The sequence below is a fragment of the Boeremia exigua genome, assembly GCF_020726555.1.
Source record: "Boeremia exigua strain MPI-SDFR-AT-0100 chromosome Unknown C7974scaffold_5, whole genome shotgun sequence".
Lineage (NCBI taxonomy): Eukaryota > Fungi > Ascomycota > Dothideomycetes > Pleosporales > Didymellaceae > Boeremia > Boeremia exigua.
In genome coordinates, this window is record NW_025763522.1 from 2,102,066 (window position 1) to 2,127,490 (window position 25,425).

The 25,425-nt window shown below is 51.0% G+C and overlaps 9 protein-coding genes across 9 annotated transcripts; 5 read left to right on the forward strand and 4 right to left on the reverse strand.

Annotated features, from left to right (window-relative positions):
* Positions 1-1,197: 1,197 nt before the first annotated feature.
* On the forward strand, positions 1,198-3,563 carry C7974DRAFT_375696 (uncharacterized protein; the record flags this gene model as incomplete). The annotated part of the gene is made up of 4 exons (XM_046140229.1): positions 1,198-1,738; positions 1,811-2,435; positions 2,908-3,078; positions 3,167-3,563. The coding sequence occupies 4 exons, from the start codon at positions 1,198-1,200 to the stop codon at positions 3,561-3,563; spliced, it is 1,734 nt and encodes a 577-aa protein (XP_045998407.1).
* Positions 3,564-6,765: 3,202 nt separating this feature from the next.
* C7974DRAFT_393193 (uncharacterized protein) lies at positions 6,766-7,462 on the reverse strand. Its single transcript, XM_046141751.1, has one exon. The coding sequence runs from the start codon at positions 7,433-7,435 to the stop codon at positions 7,082-7,084; it is 354 nt and encodes a 117-aa protein (XP_045998408.1). The 5' UTR covers positions 7,436-7,462; the 3' UTR covers positions 6,766-7,081.
* Positions 7,463-8,462: 1,000 nt separating this feature from the next.
* Positions 8,463-8,879, reverse strand: C7974DRAFT_433587 (mitochondrial import inner membrane translocase subunit tim14; the record flags this gene model as incomplete). The annotated part of the gene is made up of 3 exons (XM_046144927.1): positions 8,463-8,604; positions 8,658-8,785; positions 8,832-8,879. The coding sequence occupies 3 exons, from the start codon at positions 8,877-8,879 to the stop codon at positions 8,463-8,465; spliced, it is 318 nt and encodes a 105-aa protein (XP_045998409.1).
* A 108-nt stretch (positions 8,880-8,987) lies between these two features.
* Positions 8,988-9,961, forward strand: C7974DRAFT_176014 (ribosomal protein L24e-domain-containing protein). Its single transcript, XM_046136250.1, has 2 exons — positions 8,988-9,226; positions 9,289-9,961. The coding sequence occupies exons 1-2, from the start codon at positions 9,163-9,165 to the stop codon at positions 9,846-9,848; spliced, it is 624 nt and encodes a 207-aa protein (XP_045998410.1). The 5' UTR covers positions 8,988-9,162; the 3' UTR covers positions 9,849-9,961.
* A 19-nt stretch (positions 9,962-9,980) lies between these two features.
* Positions 9,981-10,887, forward strand: C7974DRAFT_176059 (uncharacterized protein). Its single transcript, XM_046136251.1, has 2 exons — positions 9,981-10,376; positions 10,431-10,887. The coding sequence occupies exons 1-2, from the start codon at positions 10,075-10,077 to the stop codon at positions 10,789-10,791; spliced, it is 663 nt and encodes a 220-aa protein (XP_045998411.1). The 5' UTR covers positions 9,981-10,074; the 3' UTR covers positions 10,792-10,887.
* Positions 10,888-12,521: 1,634 nt separating this feature from the next.
* On the forward strand, positions 12,522-13,899 carry C7974DRAFT_358158 (extracellular dioxygenase). The gene is made up of 3 exons (XM_046139631.1): positions 12,522-12,930; positions 12,984-13,292; positions 13,345-13,899. Exons 1-3 carry the CDS (start codon positions 12,555-12,557, stop codon positions 13,749-13,751), a joined length of 1,092 nt encoding a protein of 363 aa, XP_045998412.1. The 5' UTR covers positions 12,522-12,554; the 3' UTR covers positions 13,752-13,899.
* A 1,115-nt stretch (positions 13,900-15,014) lies between these two features.
* Positions 15,015-18,010, reverse strand: C7974DRAFT_334907 (nucleotide-diphospho-sugar transferase). The gene is made up of 3 exons (XM_046139168.1): positions 17,003-18,010; positions 15,955-16,951; positions 15,015-15,907 (listed from the first exon to the last, which is right to left on the reverse strand). The coding sequence occupies exons 1-3, from the start codon at positions 17,983-17,985 to the stop codon at positions 15,344-15,346; spliced, it is 2,544 nt and encodes an 847-aa protein (XP_045998413.1). The 5' UTR covers positions 17,986-18,010; the 3' UTR covers positions 15,015-15,343.
* Positions 18,011-20,190: 2,180 nt separating this feature from the next.
* Positions 20,191-20,709, forward strand: C7974DRAFT_433591 (uncharacterized protein; the record flags this gene model as incomplete). Its single annotated transcript, XM_046144928.1, has 3 exons — positions 20,191-20,365; positions 20,418-20,641; positions 20,686-20,709. 3 exons carry the CDS (start codon positions 20,191-20,193, stop codon positions 20,707-20,709), a joined length of 423 nt encoding a protein of 140 aa, XP_045998414.1.
* Positions 20,710-22,262: 1,553 nt separating this feature from the next.
* C7974DRAFT_176185 (putative Zn(II)2Cys6 transcription factor-like protein) lies at positions 22,263-25,118 on the reverse strand. Its single transcript, XM_046136252.1, has 4 exons — positions 24,853-25,118; positions 23,438-24,718; positions 23,145-23,389; positions 22,263-23,096 (listed from the first exon to the last, which is right to left on the reverse strand). The coding sequence occupies exons 1-4, from the start codon at positions 24,916-24,918 to the stop codon at positions 22,628-22,630; spliced, it is 2,061 nt and encodes a 686-aa protein (XP_045998415.1). The 5' UTR covers positions 24,919-25,118; the 3' UTR covers positions 22,263-22,627.
* Between the last annotated feature and the right edge of the window lie 307 nt (positions 25,119-25,425).

The window sequence follows — 25,425 nt, forward strand, 5'->3', positions numbered from 1 at the left end:
AGATCTACCGTATACATGTATCCGAAAAAGAAGAAAGAGATTCCCGTTTTGGTATCTATGCCTGGGGGCCCAACCTGATCTATAGTGAACGCCGATGAAAAGAACTTTTTGCCGTAAGGAGATGCTGTCGCTAAACGGAGGACGCAAGGGGAAACCAGGACCTATTGGAGGGTCGTCGCTAACGGAGGGCAGGAACTGGTAAACGCAGGGGTATTATGCGGCTGACGAATGGACGCGAGTGCGAGAATTAATAGGCGTAATTCCGAAGGAAGGCGGGTCGAAAAGTCGTCGCCAGAGAATGCGAAAGGTTGCGCCAATGATGGTGGTTGTTGTAAGGAATTGACGTAGGGCTGCAGCTGTCTGTCGGTTAGTCAGGGTGTCATCAACGCAAGGAGCGTCCTGTCACTTACGAGGCGCAGCATATCATCCCTCGACTCCCAACGGAACACCACCTGTTCGCCTCGCCCTGCTAGGAATTGCAACCGAGACGGAACATTGAGCCGTTGGGAAAGGACCTTGGAGGTCCTTATTTCGGTGGTGGCGGGGGCTTGGGAGCGCCAGTTGTGTCGTATGCGCCACGGCCCATGTTGCTGGATTCGTTCTCTCTGGCAATCATTGTGTTGGTGGAAATGTAGTCTGCCTTATATGTCAGCACGTTGTTGCACGTTGGTGTCTATTGTGGCAACGCCACGATCACGGGTTGACTCACGAATGGACTGGTGGGCTATGAAACGAGGCGTAGACGGCTGAGTTGAGTTGGTGCGATGTTGCTTGGTCGAAAGGTTGGACTGAACGAGTGTGGTGGTCGGCGAGCTTCCAAGTGCGAGCGGTACAGAGGCGTATGTCGATGGATTAAATAGCGTTGTGTTCCAGTGGACTACGGCCGGGCAGTCTGAGTGACAGGGAAGGAATGGACGGAGAGCTCGAAGGGAGTGATGTGAAGGAGATAAAATTCCGGCGGAGGGCGTGCCGTGCCTTAGATATATCTCGACCGGAATAAGGGGGCCTGTACTGACTTGCCAATGTGGCCTTGGCTGCCGACGAGACAATTCGAAATGAGCGACAGTGCTCAAAGCGCAGGCTACATGACGTGCCGGGAGCAAGACGGGTCTTTCGGGGCTGTTTCAACTAGCTCCCTGTCGCCAACTCGGGCCTGCATCTGGCAGAAATTGTGTGCGGCCACGACAGGGAGCCAGGATGATCTGCGCAGCTGAATCCACGATAGTGGCTAACCCCTGCGGCACTAAGCCCGTACCTGCAGGTAAGACAGGGGTCAAACCAACGGCCGTCGCTGGGGTGCGTTGGGCGACGGCCACACGAGGCGTTGCACGGGATAGAGTTCACAACTCTAATCGCTGCGACCGTGGTAGTGACCGGAGTGATGATGCGGCGTCAGCTCGCGGGCAGGGCCGCTGTGCATCAAAGAGAAACGTATATCTGCGCCTGCCGATGTTGCTGGCTTGCCACGCGCGACCCTTCCCCTGCGCTCCGCGCTCAGACAGTGCGCCCAACCTTCCAGAGCCACCTCTTCCCGTCGACACGACTCGCTCTGAGTCGTCTGCGCCGTCTGCTCGCCGTGCCGCCTGTGTTGGCTCCGCGCCAGAACAGTGCCAGAAGGTTATGAGGCGCGGGACCCCTTCCCCGGTGGGCCCACCGCACCTGGCACCGCGTCCACTGAATCGACCCTCATCGTCGCTGCCCAGGATCCCACCAATGCGTCCCTCGCCCAGGTTCCTGGGTGCGCACATGAGAGACGTGTATCCACACTGGCCGACATCTTGACAGAAACGCATTGCATCTGCAATTCCAGGGCGCCTCCTGTTGGTGGGTGCTTTGCCACGTGGGAAAGCACTTGCCTGTGCTGCCTGCTGCGACCGGCCGCGCCTTCCTCTCGTGTCCTTTCGCCGCCCGCGCAGCAGCCAGCAAGCCCACCATCCAGGCAACTCACGCGCCTGGGGATGCAATCCCGCTGCGAGAAGCACCGCCGACGGCCGGAATAAGAGCGTGGGCCCGCTCGGTGAGTGGACCCTAGCTCTCGCTCTCGCTTGTGCTTCTGGAAGTCTGCTAGAAATTGGCATGTCGCGGTGTCGCAGATGCCAATCGCAGGCTTCCTCACCAGGCGTCGGCGGTAACGCTGTTTCAATTGATCAAACACAACGTCTGAGATGCGTCGCCGGAGCTACCTGTTCCATCGCTTCGACTTGCGCCGCCTCGGCCGCCACCGTCCTCCCTCAGACCTGTCGCAGTCTCACTGCGATCAGATCGCTGCAAGCCTTCCGCACATCCCAGGACACGGATGCCGTGCAAGCTTCCGCGGGTGCCTGTCTGCTGGCGCAGCTTTGCTGCACCTACCAGGGTCATTGCAGCGTACCGGTTTCACGCACAACCACCTGTGCGGTGTCAAAATTCTACATGTCATTGCGTCGTCCCCCACAGTGTCTTCCCTTTTCTCGTGTTCACGAGCCGTGTTGCAGGTCTTGCTTATGACACGGGTGGCGATGACATCTCCGTTCCTCGTTAAGCTGAGCCTCCGAACAGCCAGTCCTCCTACAATTTGCAGGCCGGCTCATGTTCCGCCGCCAATGATATAATTCGCTGGAGCTTTTCGTTGCTGATTGGCCAGCTGCACACTCTAGCCGTTGGTTGTCTCCCTTACCGACTGGCATATCGACAGGGGTGTACGGCAAGATTCAGACTGAGACACATCATTACCGCTCGCCAGTCGCTCATCATCACCGCGTCAGATAGATGCGGAACCTTCTTGTCGACTCCCAATGCTACTCTCCTCAGAAGCCAACGCCTAGCACTATGAGCAAGGCCTTTTGATGTCAGGGATTCAATTAGCAATCAGAGAGACCGACACTTGTTCAAGTGAGAGATTTTACGCTTTGACGCATCTCGTCGCAGGCAAGCTTTCCTAGAGGCTGTTCAGCGCTCGGTTCGTTGCACACATCATCGGAAATTTCACCTGTCTGCCAACACCATCGTGGTCTCTCCGCCACCGCTGTTCCTGCACGGCGCCCCAGCCTGGCAGCTTGACGGATTTCTCCACAGCAAAAACTTTTCGAAATTGCGATCGTAAGCTTTGGCTTGCGGGGAGTCGGGAATGTGGATATTGGCGAACGGCTTCACTGTCTTTGCTTTGGCGCGCTACTGCAATCTGCAGCGGCTGTCCACTCCGATGGAAGCGAAGCAGGGGGGCGCTTCTCGAAGCCGGCATAACTTGCACAGGCAACCCTGCCGACACGTGGAGTCTCTCTGAGCTGTGGCCTTCCACCTGGCGACTGGAAAACACCGTGGAAGCCAGTTCTCCGATGTTCCATAACAGACCGACGAACGACCAGAGCATTGTACGGCCCTATCACACAGATACTGCAAAGCCCAAGTGGACAGGAGCACTTCCACGAACATGTTCGGACCGTTTCTTAAGATGCAACCTCCACTTGAAAACACTAGGCAGCCGGTACAACGTACCAGCATTACCCAGTAGGATTGTTTGCAGCAAGACGGTTCGGCATGAGGATGTTGCAGCCGCACTGTTGTACAACGGTCCTATTGACTGATCGTAATCATCTTCGAACAAGCTTACATCCGTGAATTTTTCAGTGCTCCTGCCTCATGCAAGCTATCGACGAGCGATCGTTCCATTCATTATCTGTGCGAGCTACTGGTCGTATCAGCTTAAATGCGATCAACAGGGATGACTTCACCGAGAAGCAAGCACAGTCTTGTCACCGGCGATCATTGCAATTAGAACCAGGAGGAAGACGAGCAGAACTTTCTTCAGCATTGGTCTCGTGTCGCCGCGAAATTCGGTTTGTTCTGCGCATACTGATCTTCGAAGTCAGTTTGTGTGGTAATTCATGATTCGTCACTTTGCCACATAATAAACGTCGTTCGTCGCACAATCTGCATTACTGCACTCGGTCAGCTCTGTTTTCACACCTTACCGCAGCCCTGGTGCAGCCGTGTATCCTCACAGGAAGCGAATTTGAAGCGAGCCTAAAATTCTCCTGCACGCAGCCGTTGGACGAACATGAGTTCTCGCCCTGCGGGGAAGCATCCACATCTTCCTCCTGCAGCTACCCGTTCTTGAGACGCCCACCATGCAGCGTCACAACCGGCGCAAAGTTCAGCCCAAACAAGCTGAACGTTGATAGACTTCTCAAAAGAGGCCTTTGTTTCACAAGGCAGACGCCATGCAGCTCTCGCGGCGCTACCTCTCTTCCGAAAACGTGCCTTGCGGCTGCCTGTCCCACAAAGTCCAGTGGCGCTGCCTAAATGCGGCCATCTAGTGAATGATAGGCTTTATCGATACACACGGCACGTCAAGGTTTCTTCCGCCGCGCCATCATTACGCGCCGACGACCGCCTCACGTAACGTTCCTAGCTTGGAGTTTATTTTCTGCCACTAAAATAGCAACAATAACACAGGGAGCTGAATCTTAACAGGCCATCAGCGCGTATTGCTTTACCCATGTTCGAATCTAATACTCAACATGCGTCGACATGATACGACAACACCAGTTCCCTATCAAATAAGCAACTGCGGACGGCTGCAGCTCGCTACAGCTTCCATTTGGTCCCCACTTGCCGACCCAGGTGTCTGGGACCCTAGCGAGAACCAGAAAGCGAGTGCGATAAGGACCAAACACCCCGATCGTCTTGGTGTTGCCCAGCCTTGCGGAACTCGATTGTAACACCTCATCGCATGGGATGCGATGGCGGGGGTACGGTGGATACACACTTGCAGAATGCCGTGATCGTTATCAGCCTGCGCTGGGGCTGAGCTCACGTCATCGTCCTCAGGGAGGTCTTCGTATCGTCTGGACTCGATTTGCTATTGGCGATATTGTTGAACAGAGTCTTGTTGACGCGGCGTACGCAACTCTGTTGCGCCGTGCCAATCGGAATACCTAGCAGCGCCAACACCTATGGGTTTTTAGGAAGCGACTGTGTCATGCCGTCGCCGCGTCCGCGCCTGAGACTATGACTGGCCTGCTTCCATATCATGTCCCGCATACATGTGCACTGGCTCATCTTGAGGCAGGACGCTGCCGGTGAGGTACGTGAGCCTCCGGAATCAGTTACCGAACAAGATCTTGCCTTGCTTGGCAATGTACTGTCAGCTCGAAGCCCGAGACCGCGAGTCTCCGTTCTGGCCGATCAAACATGGGCCGCAGGTATTTGTGATGCCATCTTGCAGCAGAAAGTTGCCCTAGATCGTAGAGAACACACCGGTATTCGGGGCGACTCGAATTCTGTCCCAATCCACAACATACTCTCACATTGGTGCTCTGTAAGTATCCCTCGATCTTGCTACAAAAACTTTGCTCGTAAACTGTAAATATTCCAAGCTCGTCCAGACAGGGAATACGCTGTTTCCTGCTGCCACAGTAGAGCAGGGCCTATTTTATAGTAACTAATTGTAGATACTAATGCGCGAGAATCTTGCCTCTTTCCTAGAACATTATATCTGCGTACTTTTAAAGGTAGAAACTAGGTTTAAAAGAGTCAAAAACACCGACGAGCGAAGAGACTCAATTCTGATTCCGGTACATAGACCCTCTCTTGGAGAGTCCGTCAGATCTAGTCCATCGGATCTAGTCCACGATTTCCCTTCACTGTGCTCCCACGGTGATCGGAGCTAAGTCCACAAGCCAGCTTCATTTTTTCGTCCTCGATAGTAGAGTGAGTTGAGGTAAACCCCGCCAATGGACCGTAACTTTGTTTTGCGGGTGTTCCATGCTGCAACGTACAGGAAGTATAGCGAAACGTTGCTATCCTAAGTAGCGCGATGATTGTGAGTCTGGGTGTCGTAGTGAGCGATGGAACACAAGAATGGTGATCAAAACTACTGACGCTTGACGCTATGATAGCTCTATCATACCCTGACGAGATTTCTGGGCGCTGATGCGAATCAAATCACGCATGACAGCCCAAGCAGTAGCGGAGACGCGGGAGTGTGGATCAAAAAACGAACACCTGGTCAGAAAATCACTTCGGCAGCCACGATTACGAAGAGTAACTAACGATGTATGCAGTGGAGTTTCCACCTACGACGGATACGAGATCGGCCAGGACACCGGTATGAAGAGGGCAAGTTGTAGATTCTAAGAACATGCAGAGGTTTCAGCAGCGTAGAGGTGAGTGTGTGACTGTTCACGATTGCTCTCTGGCCTGAGACTCGTCCTGTCTATGTGAGTTGGTAGAAAGTATTGGTTTTATTACTAACAGGATTTTGATGCAACCACAAGTATAGAGAAGAGATTCAACACCTTCCTTTGTACATTCGACATGGCGACTCGAAACCCCAGAGCCCGGCATTCGCCAATTATCACAGCAAGCAAGGGGTACGAGTGTGATACATTTCACGCTGGTACACGTTGCACTGATACGAATCTGCCTGGTTATCTGACATAGGATGGGGAGGCGGGATGCAGTACCCGTGAACCGTGGTGAGATTGGATCTTCGGCAGAGAACATGAAACGTGGGATTCAGCGCGTACGTTTAGCCGAACTTGCTTCTTGATTGTAAGCAACTTTTGAGGAAATTGGGTGTTGACAACCTGTAATTGCTTTTTGCTGACTTGGTTGCAGATAAGGTGCGTTGACGTGAGAAAGTAAACGAACGGCAAAACAAACAGCAAGGTGGCAGTGTGATATCATCAAGTGACATGTCTTCGGGTAACATAGCGTTTAGTAATGTGTGAGTAACCTGCTCTTAAGCGCGAAATATAAGAATCAAAAACGTAAGGTCCTCGTCACAACAAGATGTCTTGAAACACGAAGGATCTTTTCACCAAATTCATCTTTAGCGATTAGGTCAAGGCACACGAGAGCAGCGGCTTGAGAATTCCTTGGATCAAACCATGAATGGGCCCCACTGAGTTGCAGACACACAGTTAACGGTTTGCGTTATCTCGCGATTTGTCTCAATTGCCCACTCTATGGTTCAGTTTCGGGCTTAGCATCGTGATCAAACACTACTTTCGACACAGTGAGATGAATCAGAATGCTGGAGTACCCATAATAAGCAGACACAGACACATGCCCTTTTATATTCATGCTTTCGATTCAGTCATGGCTTTGTGGACGTAGACATATCTTGTTCTTGTTTCGAATGATTTAACCCGCGTCTTGCAAGCCCTTCAAGAAGAGGAAACTTGACTCTTTGGATGTGGTAGCGGTGGTAGGTTCGGATCCAGTTTACTACCATACAGCTGTCAAAGTGAGGCAGACATTCACTTTTCGAAACCCTGCAGGCATCGAGAATACACATCCATCTAATTAGGAGGGTTCGTGAAGTGCTCCTAGGAGAAGTAATATGCGGCATCTTAGATGGGGATCGAATGGATTGTGGAAACAAAGCATTTAGCAGGCTACTGCAGTAAAGAAGAAGAGCGTTAGCCACGTGCACATAAAGTCGTCCCATATCAAATTTGGGTGTTGAAGAGTGGAACGTCCTCTATGAACGAGAACCTGTCAAGTCTCTGCGAACAACACGATTGGGATAGCTTGCGATACACCATGTAGTATTGATATAGGCCTAGAGTAGGTACGAGAAGGATTGTTGCAGAATACATCGTATCGACAGTATGTGTGGCTGGAAGAATAGTGGCAGCGAAAGGTCGCTTAAGGAGACACGTTAAATATCGAGGTAGCTGAGAAGACGTGGTTCAACTCTTCTATGGGCTTGGTTATGTTTCAATTCTTACGCCATGTGCCAGAGAGGCGAAAACACGAATGAGGATGTCACATTCATCAGTGTGTCCGTACGCAGAGACGGTGATTTTGACAGTCGAGTGTTTGAGCATGGTGTGGTCCTATAGTGCGAGGTCAATATACGAGTTTGCACCTCGAGCTACATATTCTTGCTGCAGATGAAGGCTGACATAAATAGATGGATATGTTGTCGAAAATTTGCCCCGATTTTGAAGCAAAGACGAGACGTGAACTCCACAGGTTCGAACACGACACCTGAGGGCATCAAGACATCCAGCAACGTATGAAGGATGGGAGCAACGTATCCGTAGCGTACCTTCCGATTCCGAGGAGCTGCTGAAGGCACATATGTAGATAAGGTTGCTTTGAATCCAGTTCTGAGAGATGGAGATGAGCATGAGTTGAGAGATGCAGGCCAGGTTTCCGACAGCATTTATTTGGCAGGCTGCGGTGTGCTTTACAAAGGATCAATCGACATTGCACACGAGTGTCTCTGTGTGGCGTTGCAGCCTCGGCGATGCGTGATTCAAAATGGAGTAGTGGGTATTATCAAACGTCTAATCGTACCGAAACATCTGCAGTGATGTTTGCCTGCTCACTCCAGACGCTCTTTCGCCCGAATCTTTCAAGTTCTTATCCAATCCTAACAAACGCCTTGCTCATGCAATAATCGGGCCATCATATGATACACATCTTCATACACATCCCTTCTCAACTCTATCCGAGGATCTGTTCGCCTATTTGATCTCCTTCTCCAGCATCTCCTTCGCCTCGTTGACCTTGGTGGCCAAGTACGGGGAACCGCCGCGATCGGGGTGGTTCATAAGCATGAGCGATCGGTGCTTCTTGCGGAGAAGGTCTTTCGTGACGCCGCGTTCGCTTCTGAATGTCAGCATGCTGCACCGTCTCTCCAAGTCAGAGTTCGGACATACGGCATCTCGAGAATCAAGGCAGCTTCCCGCCTTGTCATCTTGGGCTCAAAGCCACCCTTGTAGAAACTACGCCCCAGCTTGGAGCCACCAACACCGTTCTTACGTATCGCGACGAGCGCAGCGCGGCCCTGATAACATTAGTATAGAAAGCTGAAGACTGGTGGAGAGACGCACGAAGAACGCGCCTGCACCCAGGCCAAGGCCCCACAGCCAGATGGACATGTTGATGCGTGTGGTTGATAGGTGATGGTGAGATCAGATGCCGAAGACTGCGACGACGTATGGACGACTACCGCGATAGATGCTATGGCTGATGGCGATTGATGCGCAGGTGAACGTCGGCGGGCAAAGAATTGGAAGTCGCGGCGGTCGCCATTTCCCCATTGGCCAGCAGTGTGGGGCCGAGCTGCTTGGCCTTTCGAGGGTCCGCTAGAATTTCTCGTGGCGCCCGCATTTCACAAACCTCAACTCCAGGAACCGCCGACAAGGGACAAATACCGGCACCATGAGAATCGAGACGTGCTATTTCTGCTCGTCGCCCGTGTACCCATCAAAGGGCATCACTTTTGGTATGCATTCGGCCCTTTCTCAAAGTAGAGCAAAAGCAGAGCAAGTAGCTAACAATTCATAGTGCGCAACGATGCAAAGGCTTTCCGTTTTTGCAAGTCGAAATGCCACAAGAACTTCAAGATGAAGCGTAACCCGCGCAAGCTGGCTTGGACTAAATCTTTCCGCCGTGCGCACGGCAAGGAAATGACCGTCGACAGCACTCTTGCCTTCGCCCAGCGCCGCAACATTCCCGTGCGCTACAACCGCGACCTTGTTCAGACCACCCTCAAGGTTATGTCGCGTGTCACTGAGATCCGCGCTCGCCGTGAGCGCGCTTTCTACAAGGCCCGCATGCGCGGCAACAAGCAGCGCCAGCGCGAGGAGGACCGCAAGCTCGTCGAGGAGAACCAGCATCTGCTGCCGCCGAGCGAGCGCTTCGCTGCCCAGCAGCTGGAGGAGAAGGAAGTCGACGTTGCGGCGGTCAAGGCCAAGGTCGACAAGAGGCGGAAGGAGATCGAGATGGACGAGAGCGAGCTGGACAGCGACCTCGAGGAGACCCTGCCCAAGCAGAAGCAGAAGACCAAGAAGAAGCTGGCGAGGAAGGTTGGTGGCGGCACAGAGGCCATGGATGTCGATGCATAGTTGGGTCCGGAGCGACTGAACTGATCGATCGAGAGCATCTTACGGAGTTTGGCGTCCACGGCATTGCGGTAGATCACGGTCACAATTTCGATACCACGACAAAAGCACCCATCGTTCCAAAATATCGAAGCCGCGAATTGGCACGTTTACTGTACACCCTTTACCTGAATCTGAATCTTCGACGACATCTCGTATCGCGCACAGAGCCGAGCTTCTGTACTTGCTGATGTCTGAGATCGCTATGCTAAGCTCAACACTAATAGCAGTCTGCGATACAGGAGAGGATATCACAACGCAAAGTACAAGATCTGGGAGACTACGCACTCTACGAATAAAAGTTTCCAATAGTCCTCGACCAGACCACGTTACCACAACCTATCCCAGCTCGGAAGAAGATCATCGCGGTCTGACTGCCAATTCTGATCATTGCAAACCACGTTTTAGGCTAGCACAATCTACTCGAATTCTTCAACTACATCAGTATCACAGTTCTAACATAAGTTCGGCTCATTTCCATTACCCTTACACGTGTGCGGTCGCAAAGCCCACGTGAATTAGCCTGATATACTGATCGCACCACAGATCCATCAGCAGAGTCCGAACTGTCAGACAGAGCATTTTGTCGCAGACGGCTTATTGGTTAGTGGTACATAATCACATTCAAAAGGCAGAGCATCGTAGATCAGCATGTGCCGAATCGGAACTCCGAGATTGCCTGTGCCGCAAAACGTGCACCTGTTGTCGAGCAAGTCTCGTGGACGATTCGATGCGGCAGTCTCGGAGTTCCACTTCGCCGCACTGCAATGTCCATATAGCAGTCAGAACCAGCGTGGAGCAAGTCGTTGGCTACTCTCTTTATGGAAAAGGTTACTTGCGGATGCAGCTGAATGCGTCCTTACTTGATAATATCATAGGTGGCAATGGGAGTGGATTGTCTGCGTAGGGACCAGTTGACATAGCAAATAGAAAACCAGGTATTGAGAGCAAGCCCAGGTCAGTGCGCGAGGGACATGGAACAAGGCGGACGGTCCGTGAATGGCTTGGTGCGCCGATGGAGTCGTGGTCGCGCTTGACATGTGATAGCAATGGCAACAGGCTCAGAAGCAGCCTTGGGTCAAAGTCAACGATGATGCTCCTATTTGCCACCCCAGTGTAAGTTAGTCGAAAAAGCTGACAGCATAAGTAAACACACCGAGTCTAGGAAGTTTACGTTGACACCGATGGGTCAGAGATCAAATACTCACCGACATTAGCTAGGCGGTGGCTGTTGAGGGCAGGCGCAACGATGTCTACACGTCCCGATTTCCAAGATGGCGAAGCTTTTCTTACACTACGCAATATGCAGCCACACCCGTCACATCCTTCGTTGATCTTAGCAAGTCACTGCTTTGAAACGGCCAGCGTATACACTACCTCTGATATGGCCACCGGCGCCGATATGCAGACATACTGCCAAGTGCCATATATGACAAGCCAGGTCGGAGCTGACGAAGCTTTGTGTCATGCTACCATCCAGAACATCGGAATCTTGACTTAGTGACCAAGAAAGACAGTTGGAGTAACTATACCGGCCCTTTGCCTATCGTTAGCACAACGAATATGCTATTTGGGGCCGGTCTCGCGAGTTGATCATAGAAGCGGTACTGAAGTTACTGAACAGACGTTCTCCCCATACAAGCCACGATATACGCTCAACATAGCAATTCGTACGATACGATGATCCACCGTACATCGCTTCTCGGAACAGATTTCCGTTTCCGAGCGGCTCAACTAAGGATGTGGATCTTCGTGGACAGACCAGGCACGCTGCACGTCATCCCCGCTCACAACGCTAGCAACGCTCAGATGCACCACTCAAACATTTCAGCATGAACTTGCCCAATTCTTGCTCCGATGAAAGCCTTTGCCTCGTGCCATAGAAGTATCACAATAGCACAGAGCACTCGCCATGGTCCAAACATAGCTGCTTGAGCTTTGAGCCGATGAATAAAGAGGTGTGCAGCTCTTTGTTGTCAACACAAACTTTGAAGAAGCATTTGCCAATGACAGCTGGTTTAAGACGCTTACGACGACTGTTTGCCATTGGCGGAGTCCTCTTACCAGTTCGGGAAGTTCACGATTCCTCGGCCAATCAGTATCACTGAAGAGATTGGCCAAGACATCTTGGCGATTCACTCCAGTGGATTCATTACACCGCCCGTGATAACGCAATGCTGTGGAAACGACAACACAGCTAGGTAGTGTTCTATTCTGCCGCCTCGGCATTCAGGCACACTGATTTGTTTCGGACCGCACCGCTGGCGCCTTCGATCTTCCCAATGCAGAGCTAGTCTGTCTTCAATATGGTCATGCCCATGGAATATGGGCGGGATATAAATGAATTCGGCATGGGATATAGGTGATGTTGATAGGATGTGGGTGGTTTAGCCATAGGGCGGCCAATTAGACAGACGAAGTTTGTCACATCCTGCCTATTCCACCCTGCCATCCGAGGATCCATTAGAGAATCCTTTATCTTCGAAGTCAAGCAAGTGGAAGACCACTCAAAGCAGCCCCTGAATATGACGAAACAAGGCCGGGATCTGGCGAGTAGCTAGCTGGCGAGCATGGTGCCCTCACCATGGCATGAAAGTACATATAAAGCGGTGGTAGTCCGCTAGCAACTGAGCCTCATCATCATCGCCAGAGCTTCAAAGACACACAAACATGGTCTACTTCCCAACCTCTTTCGTTGCCCTTGCAGCATCTGCCTTCTTCCTCGCCCCGGCGGTGGCCCATCCCGGCCATGATATCTCGGAGGAACTCGCTGAGCGCGCTGCTTACTATGCCAGCAACGACTTCAGAGGCCTCTCTCACTGCGCCGAAACCCTTAAGTCTCGTCAGCCAGCTATGATCAGTCGCCGCAAGGCTGTGGTTCAGGAGCTTCGCGAGAAGCGTGGCCTTGTCAAGCGCACCTTCGAGGACGTCTTGAACACTGACCATCATTCAAATGCATCTGTCACACCTGACAGCCCAGACGATGTCATCTTCTCCGGTAATGCTTCGTGCATTCTCCAGCCTGAGACTACTGAGGGTCCTTACTGTAAGCCATGTACTCACCCTAAAGCGGCAACAAGTACTGACTCTTCGACTTAGGGGTTTCCGGCGAGTACGTTCGCAAGGATATTACCGATGGTAACCCTGGCGTACCGTTGATTTACGATGTTCAGCTCATCGATGTGAACACCTGCGAGCCAGTCCCACAGGTTGCTCTTGAGTCCTGGCACTGCAACAGCACTGGTGTGTATGGTGGTGTCATCAACCCCAGCAACGGCAACCCTGCCGATGTGAGCAACCTCAACAACACCATGTTTCGTGGTATTCAGTTCAGCAACGAGAACGGTATCATGCAATTCGACACCATTTTCCCTGGCCACTACACCGGAAGGACTACTCATATTCACAGTATGCTTCAGTCCTTACTTACAACATTCGAGGAGAGCTGACAGTTTCATAGTTATGGCTAACATCAACGCAACCATCAACGAGAAGAACCAGACTCTGACTGGCGGGCACATCTCTCACGTCGGCCAGCTCTTCTTCGACCAGAAGCTCATCCACGAAGTCGAGGCCGTCGAATTGTATACGACAAACAAGCAGGTGCTACTACTCAATGCCCAAGACAGCATCTTCGCGAATGAAGCCGCCAACTCCGACCCCGTGCTCAACTATGTATACCTTGGAGACAGCGTCGAGGAGGGTATCTTTGGCTGGGTCACTGTCGGTATCGATCCCACTTCCGTCATCCACCCTCGTCCTGCCGTCGGCTTCGGTGAGAATGGCGGTGTGGCTATCCCGGGTGGTGGACCGTCAAGGCCTTCGAGGTCGCCCGGTGCGCCGGCGCCGAGCCGTACCGCCGTTTGAAAGGGCTATGTGGGCCAGGTCCATGATGAGGATGTAATCCTAGAGCGAGAAAACTGTGCGAGATCGTAGTGATAAAATGTAGAGATAGCGACGACAAGTATTTCATACAGGTTATAACAGTCACACTTTCTCGCTTTTGTGCTCAAAGGAGACCGTATAACAATTCCATCATAATTGACATATGTATCCCCCCGTATCGGGGAGACTTCTACAGGGCTAGGGTGTGGAAATCAATGACCCTGTGTTTCAATCATAGTTGCGACGTTCTGCACCGAGAAGGTTTCATGTTTCGGCGGCTTTCCATTACTGAGAGCTCAGATAATACCAATGCCAATCTGTCTTCTGTTCACCACAAGAACGTTGTCAGGATGACGACCGAAGCTCCAGCACCATGACTAAAACAAGGTGAAACGGCGACGCTACCATCAGAGCTGGCCAGCTTCATCATGGCCTTATCCGACCGTCAAACGAGAGAGCGACCAGGGGCTTGTCCACAGTCTGGATGAAGGTTTAGCCAGAATCTGAAGTTGGAAGGTCGGACATCCAGCATAGCCAAGATAATGTGCAAGTGGTCATCAGTGGAAATTCATCGTGTGTGCCGAGCCTTACTAACAGCGTCGACGCTTACTAGCGATCTTGGAGCTTCCCACGTCACACAGAAAGGTCACTGGTCAGAATAAGCCCAAGCTCTGAATCTTCGAAGAACAGTGGGACTGGAACCCTCGCTTCTCGAGTATGTACACAGTAGCCACATCCTCACGACGTATTGTTTGTCCAAAATTACGCTCGCAACACAGAAATAGTAAAGAAGTGGCGGTCTTCGTGATATCGAACATACTAATCTGGAGGTGACTCGGGGGTACCGCTCGTGGCGCTTAGACCTGTTGAACGGCACTCCCATTATCCCGAAGTCGGATGGGCGTAGATATTCTCTCCTTCTCTGCCAACACAGATTCGGGAAGCTCTTCAATACATCACTGATCCGTAATTTTGATCTCGGGAGATTCCCCCGTGTCGAGTATGATGAGAAGGATGTGGGCGTAATCTGTACAGGGCTGGATATTCATTGTGGCGGAGCTACACACAGAGGATCGAAGACAGATAAAGTTGATGTTGCGAGGCAGTTGAAGACTGATGCAAGACTCAGGTGGTACGATAAGATCGGCGATTCGAAAGAGTAAGACGGATGACGGCATGAGGTGTATGTGACCTGGAGGCAAGCAACGTAAACTCCAATGACGAATGAGATTGTGCCTCACGCATGGTGAAATAACCATTCTAAAGCGTCTACATCGACTTCATCTACCTACTCGTGACGAGTAGAGTATCACATTGGCTCTTAACGTCTTGAACTAGTGTCGAACATAATGGCAAGAAATTGAATCGCTCCGACGTCAGACGCCTGACATTTTATGATTAACATTGATGATGCTAAGCGTGGTAATAAGAGTGTGTTTCGAAGTGAAGTTTGGTAAGGAAAGGCCCGTCTTGAGCAGTGTGACTTCCACTCTTCCCGAGTCGCCAATATTAACGCCAAAGAAATCCTAAGTGGTAGTATGTACAAGAAAAGAAAAAGAGTAAAGAGGAGGACACTAGAAAAAACCTGCACCAGCTGATCTTGGCGCATGTCTGGAGTCTCTCGAGTTTCGACTGGTTTGGTGGGACAACCGATATTGGCTAGCCCGCCTACTATTTCTAGCGTTGTTGTAAGGGTGAGACGACTGGTGCTTGATATCGGAACTTTTGGTGGTAGCTGGCGCCGATGCGTAATCAACGGCTGCAATGCCTTCGGCTGCTGCTTGTTCGTAAGGATCGACGCTATCCTGGTCGGAATCGATGTGCATCCCCTTTGCGCCAGCTGTTCGAACTGTGAGTTTGCGGCCCAGACCACCGGAACCGGCGCCAGCGGCCATCTGGGTTTCTTCCAGACGCACGATGACCTCAACGGCCTTTTCGTCCTCAATAACCTTGGGGTGACGCTGGGCGAAGTAACGAGCATATTTGAAGAGTGACCAATAGCAGCTTGCTACGTTGACAGCGGTAAGAACCAGTTTGTAAGGTAGATAGTAGACGTAGATGAGTACCCATCCAAGGCGTTCGTTCTTGCGGCGTAGGTGGACCTCGTTAAATATAACGGTGTTAAGCAAGTACATGACCTGATTCAATGTCAGTAGTGTCGAGACCGCACAGAGATATGACTTACAATAGTAGCGCCTAGTAGGATACCAGCAAAACTGGGCCTGACTATGAATGAGATAGGTAAAATAAATGGTGAGACGAGGTAAAGGAGCGTTTCGTAGACCTCTTGGAAGACGAAGATTTTAGCACCGATCTCCCACCACCCGAGTTTCCAGCTTCCCAGGATGTATGCCATGTTGTAGTACATTCCGTTGACGAAGAAGAAATTCCAACGTTTGAAACGCTGCTGAAAGATGGTCATTTCACCGAAGCCACCCCGAGCACCACCAGAAGAGAAGAAGACGGCGGCCGGTGTCTCTGTCTCCACAAAAACTTGCGAGCACATCTTGATACGCGAACCGAGCTTACGCGCAACGTGACCGAAGAACCAATCTTCGGAGACACTAAATCCAGGATGCTCATGGAAGGTTTTAATGAGCAGTTCACGATCCCAGAGAGCGATAGCGCCGTGAGGGAACGTGGCTGAGCCGACCTTACCAGCAAACTCGCGCTGAATACCGCTAAGCTTATACTCAAGATCCTGTGCTTGCTGACACAAATTACCCTTGCTGGAGTTGGGTCCGACACTTTTGATAGTGTAACCAAGACACATGACGTTTCCGCGTAGGCGATCGGTCACCACAGGAAAATTGTCAGGGAGTGCACAATCGTCGTCGATGAGCAAAACGTTTTTGAAAGCCTTGGCGGCGTAGGCTCCGACATACTGTGCGACGATCTTTGAGCCAATCGGACACCACAGATGGTTGACTCCATACGGCTCGCAAATCTCCTCAGTATTGTCAAGTGGCGTAGGGCTATTTCCGTTGGCCAGAACGAAGATGTGTGACGCGGGAAAGATCTTCAAGGCGGATTCGAGGGTAGCAGCAATGAGATGAGCAGACTTGTAGCAAGGGATCAGAAGGGCAGTTTCCTTGACGTTGTCCTGTACTTTGGTCTCTGTGGTGGACTCGGCCGGGGGTGGGTCCTTTTCGAAAAGGATCAGAAGGGGAGCGAAGGCATAGCTAGAATCTAGTCAGCTTCATTCAACAGCGGGAGAGGCTGATTGCACTTACAACAAAGCGATACCGAGAGTGATGGCGAATCCGCCGGCGAACACAAATTTGTTCTCGACTACCCAGTACGTCCACCATACAGCTCCGTACCACAGGGGTCTACCGATGAGAACAAAGTAGATAAAACAAAGTAGGAGCAGATATATGCCGTATTCGAACAAAATCTGCGCCCATTTCTCTCTCTGCATCTCGGCGCTTCGCTTCTTCGCATTCTCGTAAGTCTTCCACACAGAGCCTTTCCTTTGCAGGCCGTGGGCAAGGCTCATCTTCCTCGCAAGAACATCAGGTACAACTGCACCAACGATGGATCCGAGCGTACCCTTCCTGCGGTGCTGACCGGCAGGGGTGTATGCGACATCAGGTTCCTTGGAGCTCTTGACGTTTTCGTCACGAGAACTCGGACGTGTTGCGAAAGGATCATCGTTGGACCAAAACGAGCTGGAGCTGGATTGGGTGCCTTGTTTGGGGTCCTCGAAAGGATTGCTAGTAGCCAGTCGACCTTGTTGACGAAACGTAGGTTCAAGTGCGCTGTTTGGTCTTGAGGTAGTGAGAACCTCATCATCGGGTACCCAAGATCGATAGCGACTCTTCCTTTTTGCCATGATTTCGGCTTCACTCGATGGTGGCATATCATCTTGAAACATGACTGAGCGGCGGTCGAAACGTTGTGAGTTCTGTAGCTTTTGGCTGGCTGATTTGGTGGGACGAGACGTTGACCGACTGTTAAGCCGATGTGCAAGACTCTCCTTCCTATTTAAGCTTTCTTTTCTCCCTGATGCTCTCTTCTCCTCGTCTCCCGGCTGGTACTCCCATCCTGGGTTGCCATGGGTGTCGCGTACGGATGTGAGGTTTACGGATGCTCGAAGCAGATGTGCCGGAATAGGAACATTCTCGATTGGTACGGAATAAGATTGGCGATTATAAGTACGGGACTCGCTTTGCTTCTCGTTGAAGCTTTCGAACTCGTACCGTGAGTGTGCCATTATGGAATTAAAGATATTATATGACGGTCGAATTCACAAAAGAGAAAGGGCAGAGGGGGGTATATACAAAAAACCGGAAGACTGGGAGCCTAGTACCAGCAACGAGCTTGCATCATCCATGCCGATTCAACTTTGCGGGGCTCCTCCCATGTGCGAGCGTCCAAGATCCACGCTGTCAATCCAGACTAATCGTTCACCCTTGCAAGATGTGGGTTCTCGGGCGACTGCGAGGTGAGACTCTGATGACGAGGAGGTTGATCGGAGCTAAGCGAGCGAAATCCGAAGTGGACTGGATGCAGGCCGAGTGACCGTGTCTAGGTTCGGGACCTCTCCAACGCCAGTTCGCAAGGCATAGTGTCGAGGCATACATAGCCTCCCGATGACGGCGAGATGCCGGCAACCCTATCCTTGTACTTCCTACCTCACGGTTCAGAACCTGGCGTCCATAGTCTGGGTACCATAATCTCGATATTGCTCTGTTGCTTTGCTCGAGGCTTGAGATCGAGATCTTTAAGACCTAGAGCACAACAGACTTGCATTCTCGTTCGTTAAGGTCTGACATTCAGGATTCGACACTGCCTCCGAGTAATGGTCTCCTAAGAAGGTCATATGTTTACGTTATGAGGCCGTGACTGTAGCAGCCTCAACTTAGGTGGTAGTGCCGGAGGCTGCCCCGTGACTAGCAATTCTGACAGGAAATGGACGTTTGAAGTGATGGCGCTACCAGATAGTAGTTGATCGACATTCAACCAAATTTGGTCGGGCAGGGATTGTAGGAAATGTTCGAGAAACCGTTCGGCACGCACCTTGACGTTGCGAACTCTACCACAGCGGACCGTTTTAATTCGCCGAGGCGCCACCCGCTGGATCCTCGCTAAGAAATCGGGTTCGTGCGCTTGCAAATACGACTGTTTGACACACGCTTGTAAGGTAAAATCTACGAGCTCTTCCGTACGAATATAAATGAGGAACTTTGTGGGCCTGCCAAGCTGTAACATGGGTGAGCTTAATGAACTAGAAGACAGTAGAGGGGCTGCTGAGATTGAATGAAGATGGTGGTGTTGACGTGCGTTTATGGCAAGAACTAGGCCACGTGCAGGTCGTGGTTCGACAGTGCCAAATCTAGGCTATGCCTAACGCTCGAGCTGTGCATCCTCACTCGAAACTTGCAGGTATGCGGAAAAAGGGACGGAGCGGTCAAGAACGTATTCCTGTAAGATTCCGATCGAAGGTTTTTCATGGAGCATAAAACAGCTTTAGCCACAGAAATTGATGAGACCCGGCCATCGATGTTGCCAGATTCTAACATTGCCGGTGAAGTGCTGGAAGGGCAAGCTGGCGAATGAATTCTGGAGGCCTGAATAGAAACACCATACTGTGCCTCTGTGCGCATCAACCGAAACATCAATTGTGTCTCCTGTCGTATTTTCAATCTCTTGGATCTCTCGGTCAGGTCTATTGCAATAGGGGTTGGGGTCCTATTGCAATTCTTGCAATGAAGCTGCTGTCATGAGTGATGCCGAGTGCCACCGCAGACAGGCCTTCCTGTATGTTAGCAGCGCGAAATTCCGTTGATCCATGTTTAATGCCTGTCATGTTCCCAGGAATTGCGGATGCAGGGATCGTAAAGTTTCTTGGAACTTGCAGGACAATCCTTGGTATTTTGCATAAGGATTCCAAAAATCGAAATACAACACCCACATCTGAACACGGCAACGAAACCCTCGCTCCCTAGGCTCCAATGTGATGGGTATCGTCAGTACGCCGAGAGGTCTCGTAGCCGGCTCGTGTGGGCGCACGAATTGGAGAGCGAATTGGAGAACGAATTTCAGGTTACGACCCAGGCTGTGACGACGTGTCCACCGGCCTGGTGTCGGCACACCGCAATGTCGCCATTTTGACCGCGTAAGAGGCGAGACCAAGAGCGAGATGCACACGATGATGCCAAGTATCGGTGAAGATGGAGTCAGTTGGAGTCGAGCATGTGTAGCGTGTCGAGGCTGTTCATTTGACACGGAAGTTGTTTCCTGGGAGGTAAGTGCTCTTTCCCGCTGTCAAAGTCTGCTTGCCGTGACTGGCGGTTAGCGTCCTCCCGTCCCGCAACCGACGCTTGTGGATGTGGAACTGCCCGGAAATTTGCTGCAGGCATTTGAACCTCACTCCCAACTGCATTGCATTCTATTTTTATTGCCCCAAATTCTCGCAATGTCTGCTTACACTTCCGAGTACCCGTCCGTGGAGTTTGACGCAGCTTACAAAGCGTTCTTTGAGGAGTTCTACGCTACGTCAGACACACCCGATGCGCATGAGAAATACATAGAGTACTTTACCAATGATGCGACGTTGATAATGGCATCAAAGAAAGTCAAAGGCTCAGATGGTATGACATGCAGTACCAATTCTGTTTAAACTTCTGAGCTTACACTGTTCAGAGATCCTTGCGCTGCGTAAAGCAATGTGGGAGAAGGTTGCTAGCAGGAAGCACAGGGCCGTGAAGATCTTCCCATTTGGCCCCAATGCTGATGAATGCATGCTATACGGTACTGTTCAGTATGGACTAAAGGCCGGCGGTGAGTCTGGCCTTGACTGGGCCGCGCGTGCCCATCTCGTGAAGGACAATGGCAGAGTCAGGATGGACTTCTATCAAGTTTATCTGGTTAGTGTACGAGACTCAAAGCAGACCACGCTAACATGAATCAGGATTCTGGTGCGCAAAGTAAATAGTTACTCAGTCGCAAAAATCCGCAGCACAAGCCGAAACTGAAGTCAATCAACATGGAAGTTACAATCCTTTGCTCCTCTTGATATGTGTAAATTGTATGTGTCGATCCAGCAAGCAAGGACAACTTGTAAAAACAAGACCAACAACAGCGCAAGCAACGGGATCACTTAGCTTTCCAACGTACCTAACCACATCGGCGGCACGCACCAGATCGTGAGTCCTGCGAGAACTCATGAAACGCGATATTCGACTTTGGTTGACACTTTGCTTGTAGAACAACGGTTCAACTCCTAGATTCCTGTCTTCGAGTTGCATTCGGTTGGTCAGTGTGGTTTATCCGTAATACCATGAGTGTCAAGGTAGTTCTTTTGCCACCAAGCAATGTTCCTGTTGGTGCTAGCATTTCACGCTAACCCTGTCTCAGCGAAGAACACCTCTCAGGTCGTGACTGACACAACAACAGAATGTGCCCATGTCCACGCAAAGGTTCAGTCAGGAGGCCGTAGAGATTAACTTCATCAACGTGCTTTCAATTTGCTACACGTTTTCAACGCGATACATCGTAATCCAAATCACGACTTTCCCGATAATCTCTTTCTGGTTTCAAAGGGCGCGTCATTCATGCTGCTCGCATGCTCGACCTGGTCGCTGAAGGCGCGCCGGCAGAGCGGCACGAGCGGGGACCGAATTACACATGAGCAGAGTTCAAGAAGCTCTCTGACCTCAGTATGATGTCCAGAGAAATTGTTCGTAGGACAATGGCGTCCTCGGACTCCGCTCGGCAACGGAGTATTGCCTTGCTATGTTGAGAGTCACTACAAGATGGCTCTGCAAATCGCAACACTACATCTGACATCTATTTTTACGCTCCAGCCTAGGCTGGCAAGGTCAACATGGTATGTACGTCAACGAGGTGGAGCATTGTGGTGAATGGACGTGTTCGATGACGAAAATCCGGCGCAGGCCGCTAGTGTTTAGCCACAGTAAAATGAAACATCGAGTGGCTAGTGCTGTTGTTTTCAATAGTTCGCATGCCCCGGTTTATACCGTTGCGCGTACGTTCTAGTTTGCCTCCTGTGACCTACGTCTCCAGGCGGGCAAGTCCAGACCAGTATAAGGCGAGTTATCTTGTAGCGATTACGTCGTTTATGGAGTGGATATTTCAACACTCATGTTCGAGTAATAGGTAATTGCCCAATTATGTTCAAGTAGGATATACGGATCCACAGGTATCTGTCAAGACTTACTGCAAACGGATGATGTATTCAAACTGAATATCGTCGCACAAGGGCGAATGAAAACAAATATGATATAGAAAGCAGAGGAAAGCCTTCAAGGGTGCTCTAACATGAAGTCGATTACACGACTGCCATAGTTACCAGTGTGGACCCATTTCAATCCACCCAAGAGACCCAATGAACGAATGACAGTCGGAAGCCATGTGCTACCTGCCCCCTCAATTCCTCATCAAAAAGCAGATCCCAATCACATACGATCGCGCACTAACGTGTTGACCATACAGATTCATTCGAGATATGACCGTTGAAGACGTATCCATGATGATAGCAGAGCAGTCCCAGACTGCGATCGTATCGCGCAGCATCTACATTGATCTCTCGATCTTTTGAGTCAGGACGATATGCCCGTACCCATTCACAGAAAGCTTTGCCACACTACACATTGATTGGTCGCTGCGACCGTGCATCGGTCGCCGAGATAAAGAGTGTCACTACTGCGAGAACTCGTCTGATCATTTTATAAGTTGCTCCGGATAATGCCTTCTGTGACCCCAGCGAGCATTGTCCAGATCTCAAACTTGGTATCTCCTTTTCACTCGCACACTACAGTTGGCTTGCTTCCGGTTATAGGTTTGGGAGCTGAGATCTGTCGCAAAGTGTTGCAACAGCCATCTTCCAGTGTTCACTTCGGTACGTTGAAGTCCCATGTTGGATCCAGAATGTCTGCGTTAAACCAATCGAGCGAAGGCTGGGACTGGAACAACTGCCACATCATGTCGTCGTTCCAGGTTGAGAGTAGAGAGTCATTGGTACTGACGGTATCGGGATTTGGCGCGACGTTCAGTATATCGGGGGTATTACGCATACTTGACAGCGAAGATGCATGCGCCGAGGTCTGCGCTGAGAACCCTGGAACCGCTGCGCTCGTATTGTTTCGATCTTGCTGCCCAGAAGTCTTGACAAGCGGTGTGCAAAGACTCAGAAGGGTAGCACACAGTCTGTGCAAGCGATTGACGTACTTGTTCTCTGTGATCAAGGACGAAATACCGTCCGTCACGGTTTGTAGAAGCTGGAAATCGCATTCGTTGGAGGTGCCGACTACGTTACAAAACACCACAAAGAATGGGCAAAGAGGATATGATAGCATCGTCCTGTTAGTTATTAGCAAATGAGAACCAGGCTAGATATAGTTTACGTACCACGCTAGGTAGGGATCGTAGCCTTCGATAAAGTGACCAAGGCTTTTGGATGTGGCGTCGATGACTTTGACGCACTCAAGCGCTTTACGCGCGCTCTGAAGACACTCCTCTCGCTCTGAGGGATCAGTTGTAACCGTCGGACTAAGACGGTGGACAGATGTCAGAGTCGAAAAGTATTTGAACTCAAGGGACTTCCAATGCAGCAGTATGTCCATGACAGACTCTAGAAGATGTGTTGGACAATTCTACTTTGTTAGCCACCTTGTCTGTCTTGTGAGGTTGAGCTAACATACCCGTTGCATCAAAGTATAGATATCTGCCATTTGCTGCCGTAGCTTAGCAACTTCTTCTTTGAGTGGCGCCCCGGGTTTCTTAGATGCAGGATCAAGTGTCAGCTCCAAGATCTTGTCATGAACTGGAATCATTTCCATGGCGATGATCTCAAAGATACTCATCGGATTGAGCGGATTTGCTTTTATCAAAGATGAGATCTTGATGTTCATGGGCGGCAAGGACCTAGGCCGTAGCAGCAACAAGCTCATACAGCTATCGAAGTGGGAGCACCAGGCGATAGCTGCTTGAATCTCTTCCTCGTACTCATCTTTGGCCTCGATATTTGCGACTGTATGATAGCCAAGTGCGACTAGCGTTCGTGAAGCATGAGCCGTGAGTTCCCAGCAGCTCGCAGGGTTTCCAACAATTTGCATCATCATAGCGCCTGTGATCAAGACCTGAACTAACAGTAATGAAGGAGTAGTTAAGAAACTGATGTGATCTAGAGCCGTAAGTGCCGCACTGAGGTGGTTGTATTCCAGTTGTCGAATATGCTTCTGCACTGCTGGACTCTTAGGCCCTTGTAGTTGACTGGCATACAGTACTACGGCGAATTTGAAGTGGATGATGACTTTGTAGAGATTCTCGGTTTTCTCATCTGCCGTACCTTCCATCAAGGCAAGTGCGATTCTTTCTACTGCTTTTGGCGGAAGGTGATCAAGGCTGTGAAAGTAAATCATTGTTGGAGCCATGCTCTTGGTCTCGGTTCCCAAGATTACGTGCAAGATTTCGCCCTGGGTAAGTCCGGTCGGCTCATACATTGACTGATCGAAGGTGCTACGGTCTTTCATGGTCGGAACTGGTGCGTTCGACAAATGGTCAACGAACGAGATTGCTGTCTCAAGTACTGAGCGTTGATGCATGGAGAAGCGGCTGTTCGTAGACAACTCCTTCTGAATCAGGCTACGTGCTTCGTTCGTGGGCTGCTGAGCTGTATCAACCTCTGGTGTTGCCGCAGGGGCCCCAGTATTGACAGCACTGCTTGTACGCTTGCGCTTCAGAGGTCGGTCGGAAGATGCGTGCTGTTCTGGTGATAGTCCCTCGGGAACAGCTAGAGATGGTCTTGGTGTGTCTTGTGTCACACGAACGGTATCCTCAAGACTTGACAATCTTTGGACAAGGGCTTGGATCTTGTCATCAGTACGCACTTTGGGGCGAGGAGCTCGCTTATGCCGGTTGCGAAGGCATTGATTCTTCGACAGTGTGCAGTTAGAACAAGGGTCTTTACGATCACACTTGACCTGCAGATCGCGTCAGTTCTGGAGACATCGAACTACTTGCACATCTATACTATGCGTAATGTTGAATCAATGGCACTGGGTTTCTCGCGAGTAGCTGTTGAGGTGGGTCTCACCCCTACCATCTAGGTACATACCTTCCTGGTGTGGCACAGATCACACGCTTGCACGCCGCCATGCGCGGCCCAGTTCTCTTCTGGCATGTCGGATCGGTACTATGTCGATAGCTGTGGCTCAAGACAAGACCGCCGCTCAGGTTGGCGCTGCCTGGACGAGGGAGGTGTATGGCGCGCCAAGATTTCCGACGTCCGGCTCGGAGCTCATAGATTGCCGAAAAGCCGGATACCAGATTCGCCCAACCCGATCATCCTAGCCTTGTGCACACCTTGAGGTGTGTGACGGCGAGAACACGGGATAAGCAGTATTCTACAAGTAGATTCTACATTTTCCCGAAGACGCCCAAGCTCGAATTGGGAGCTGTCGTCATGTCAGCTGGATCTATAGCAGCAAGGATTTTCTTGCTACGAGTCCTGCCGCGAAGTAGGCTATCAACGCCAGAAATTATGAGTAAATCTAAACATGTCGAGTCGATTTTGTGGGAGACCTAACACGCAATGTAAGTAGTCCTTTTGCAGTATAGATCATTCAGGTACGCGGCTGCTCCCGCGCCTGCATCTTCACGGCAAGGCTTGTATCGAAGAAGTGCAGCT

Excerpts from the sequence above, each read along its gene's own strand:
- C7974DRAFT_393193 (XM_046141751.1), bottom strand. The coding sequence starts at position 7,435 with ATGGGACGACTTTATGTGCACGTGGCTAACGCTCTTCTTCTTTACTGC.
- C7974DRAFT_176014 (XM_046136250.1), top strand. The coding sequence starts at position 9,163 with ATGAGAATCGAGACGTGCTATTTCTGCTCGTCGCCCGTGTACCCATCA. Across the intron at positions 9,227-9,288 it reads ATCAAAGGGCATCACTTTTG|TGCGCAACGATGCAAAGGCT; the intron begins GTATGCATTCGG and ends AACAATTCATAG.
- C7974DRAFT_176059 (XM_046136251.1), top strand. The coding sequence starts at position 10,075 with ATGTCTGAGATCGCTATGCTAAGCTCAACACTAATAGCAGTCTGCGAT. Across the intron at positions 10,377-10,430 it reads CATTTCCATTACCCTTACAC|ATCCATCAGCAGAGTCCGAA; the intron begins GTGTGCGGTCGC and ends ATCGCACCACAG.
- C7974DRAFT_358158 (XM_046139631.1), top strand. The coding sequence starts at position 12,555 with ATGGTCTACTTCCCAACCTCTTTCGTTGCCCTTGCAGCATCTGCCTTC. Across the intron at positions 12,931-12,983 it reads GACTACTGAGGGTCCTTACT|GGGTTTCCGGCGAGTACGTT; the intron begins GTAAGCCATGTA and ends TCTTCGACTTAG. Across the intron at positions 13,293-13,344 it reads AAGGACTACTCATATTCACA|TTATGGCTAACATCAACGCA; the intron begins GTATGCTTCAGT and ends ACAGTTTCATAG.
- C7974DRAFT_334907 (XM_046139168.1), bottom strand. The coding sequence starts at position 17,985 with ATGGCACACTCACGGTACGAGTTCGAAAGCTTCAACGAGAAGCAAAGC. Across the intron at positions 16,952-17,002 it reads ACTCTCGGTATCGCTTTGTT|CTATGCCTTCGCTCCCCTTC; the intron begins GTAAGTGCAATC and ends ACTAGATTCTAG. Across the intron at positions 15,908-15,954 it reads TCCTACTAGGCGCTACTATT|GTCATGTACTTGCTTAACAC; the intron begins GTAAGTCATATC and ends ACATTGAATCAG.
- C7974DRAFT_176185 (XM_046136252.1), bottom strand. The coding sequence starts at position 24,918 with ATGCCAGAAGAGAACTGGGCCGCGCATGGCGGCGTGCAAGCGTGTGAT. Across the intron at positions 24,719-24,852 it reads ATCTGTGCCACACCAGGAAG|GTCAAGTGTGATCGTAAAGA; the intron begins GTATGTACCTAG and ends CGCGATCTGCAG. Across the intron at positions 23,390-23,437 it reads TCTATACTTTGATGCAACGG|AATTGTCCAACACATCTTCT; the intron begins GTATGTTAGCTC and ends CTAACAAAGTAG.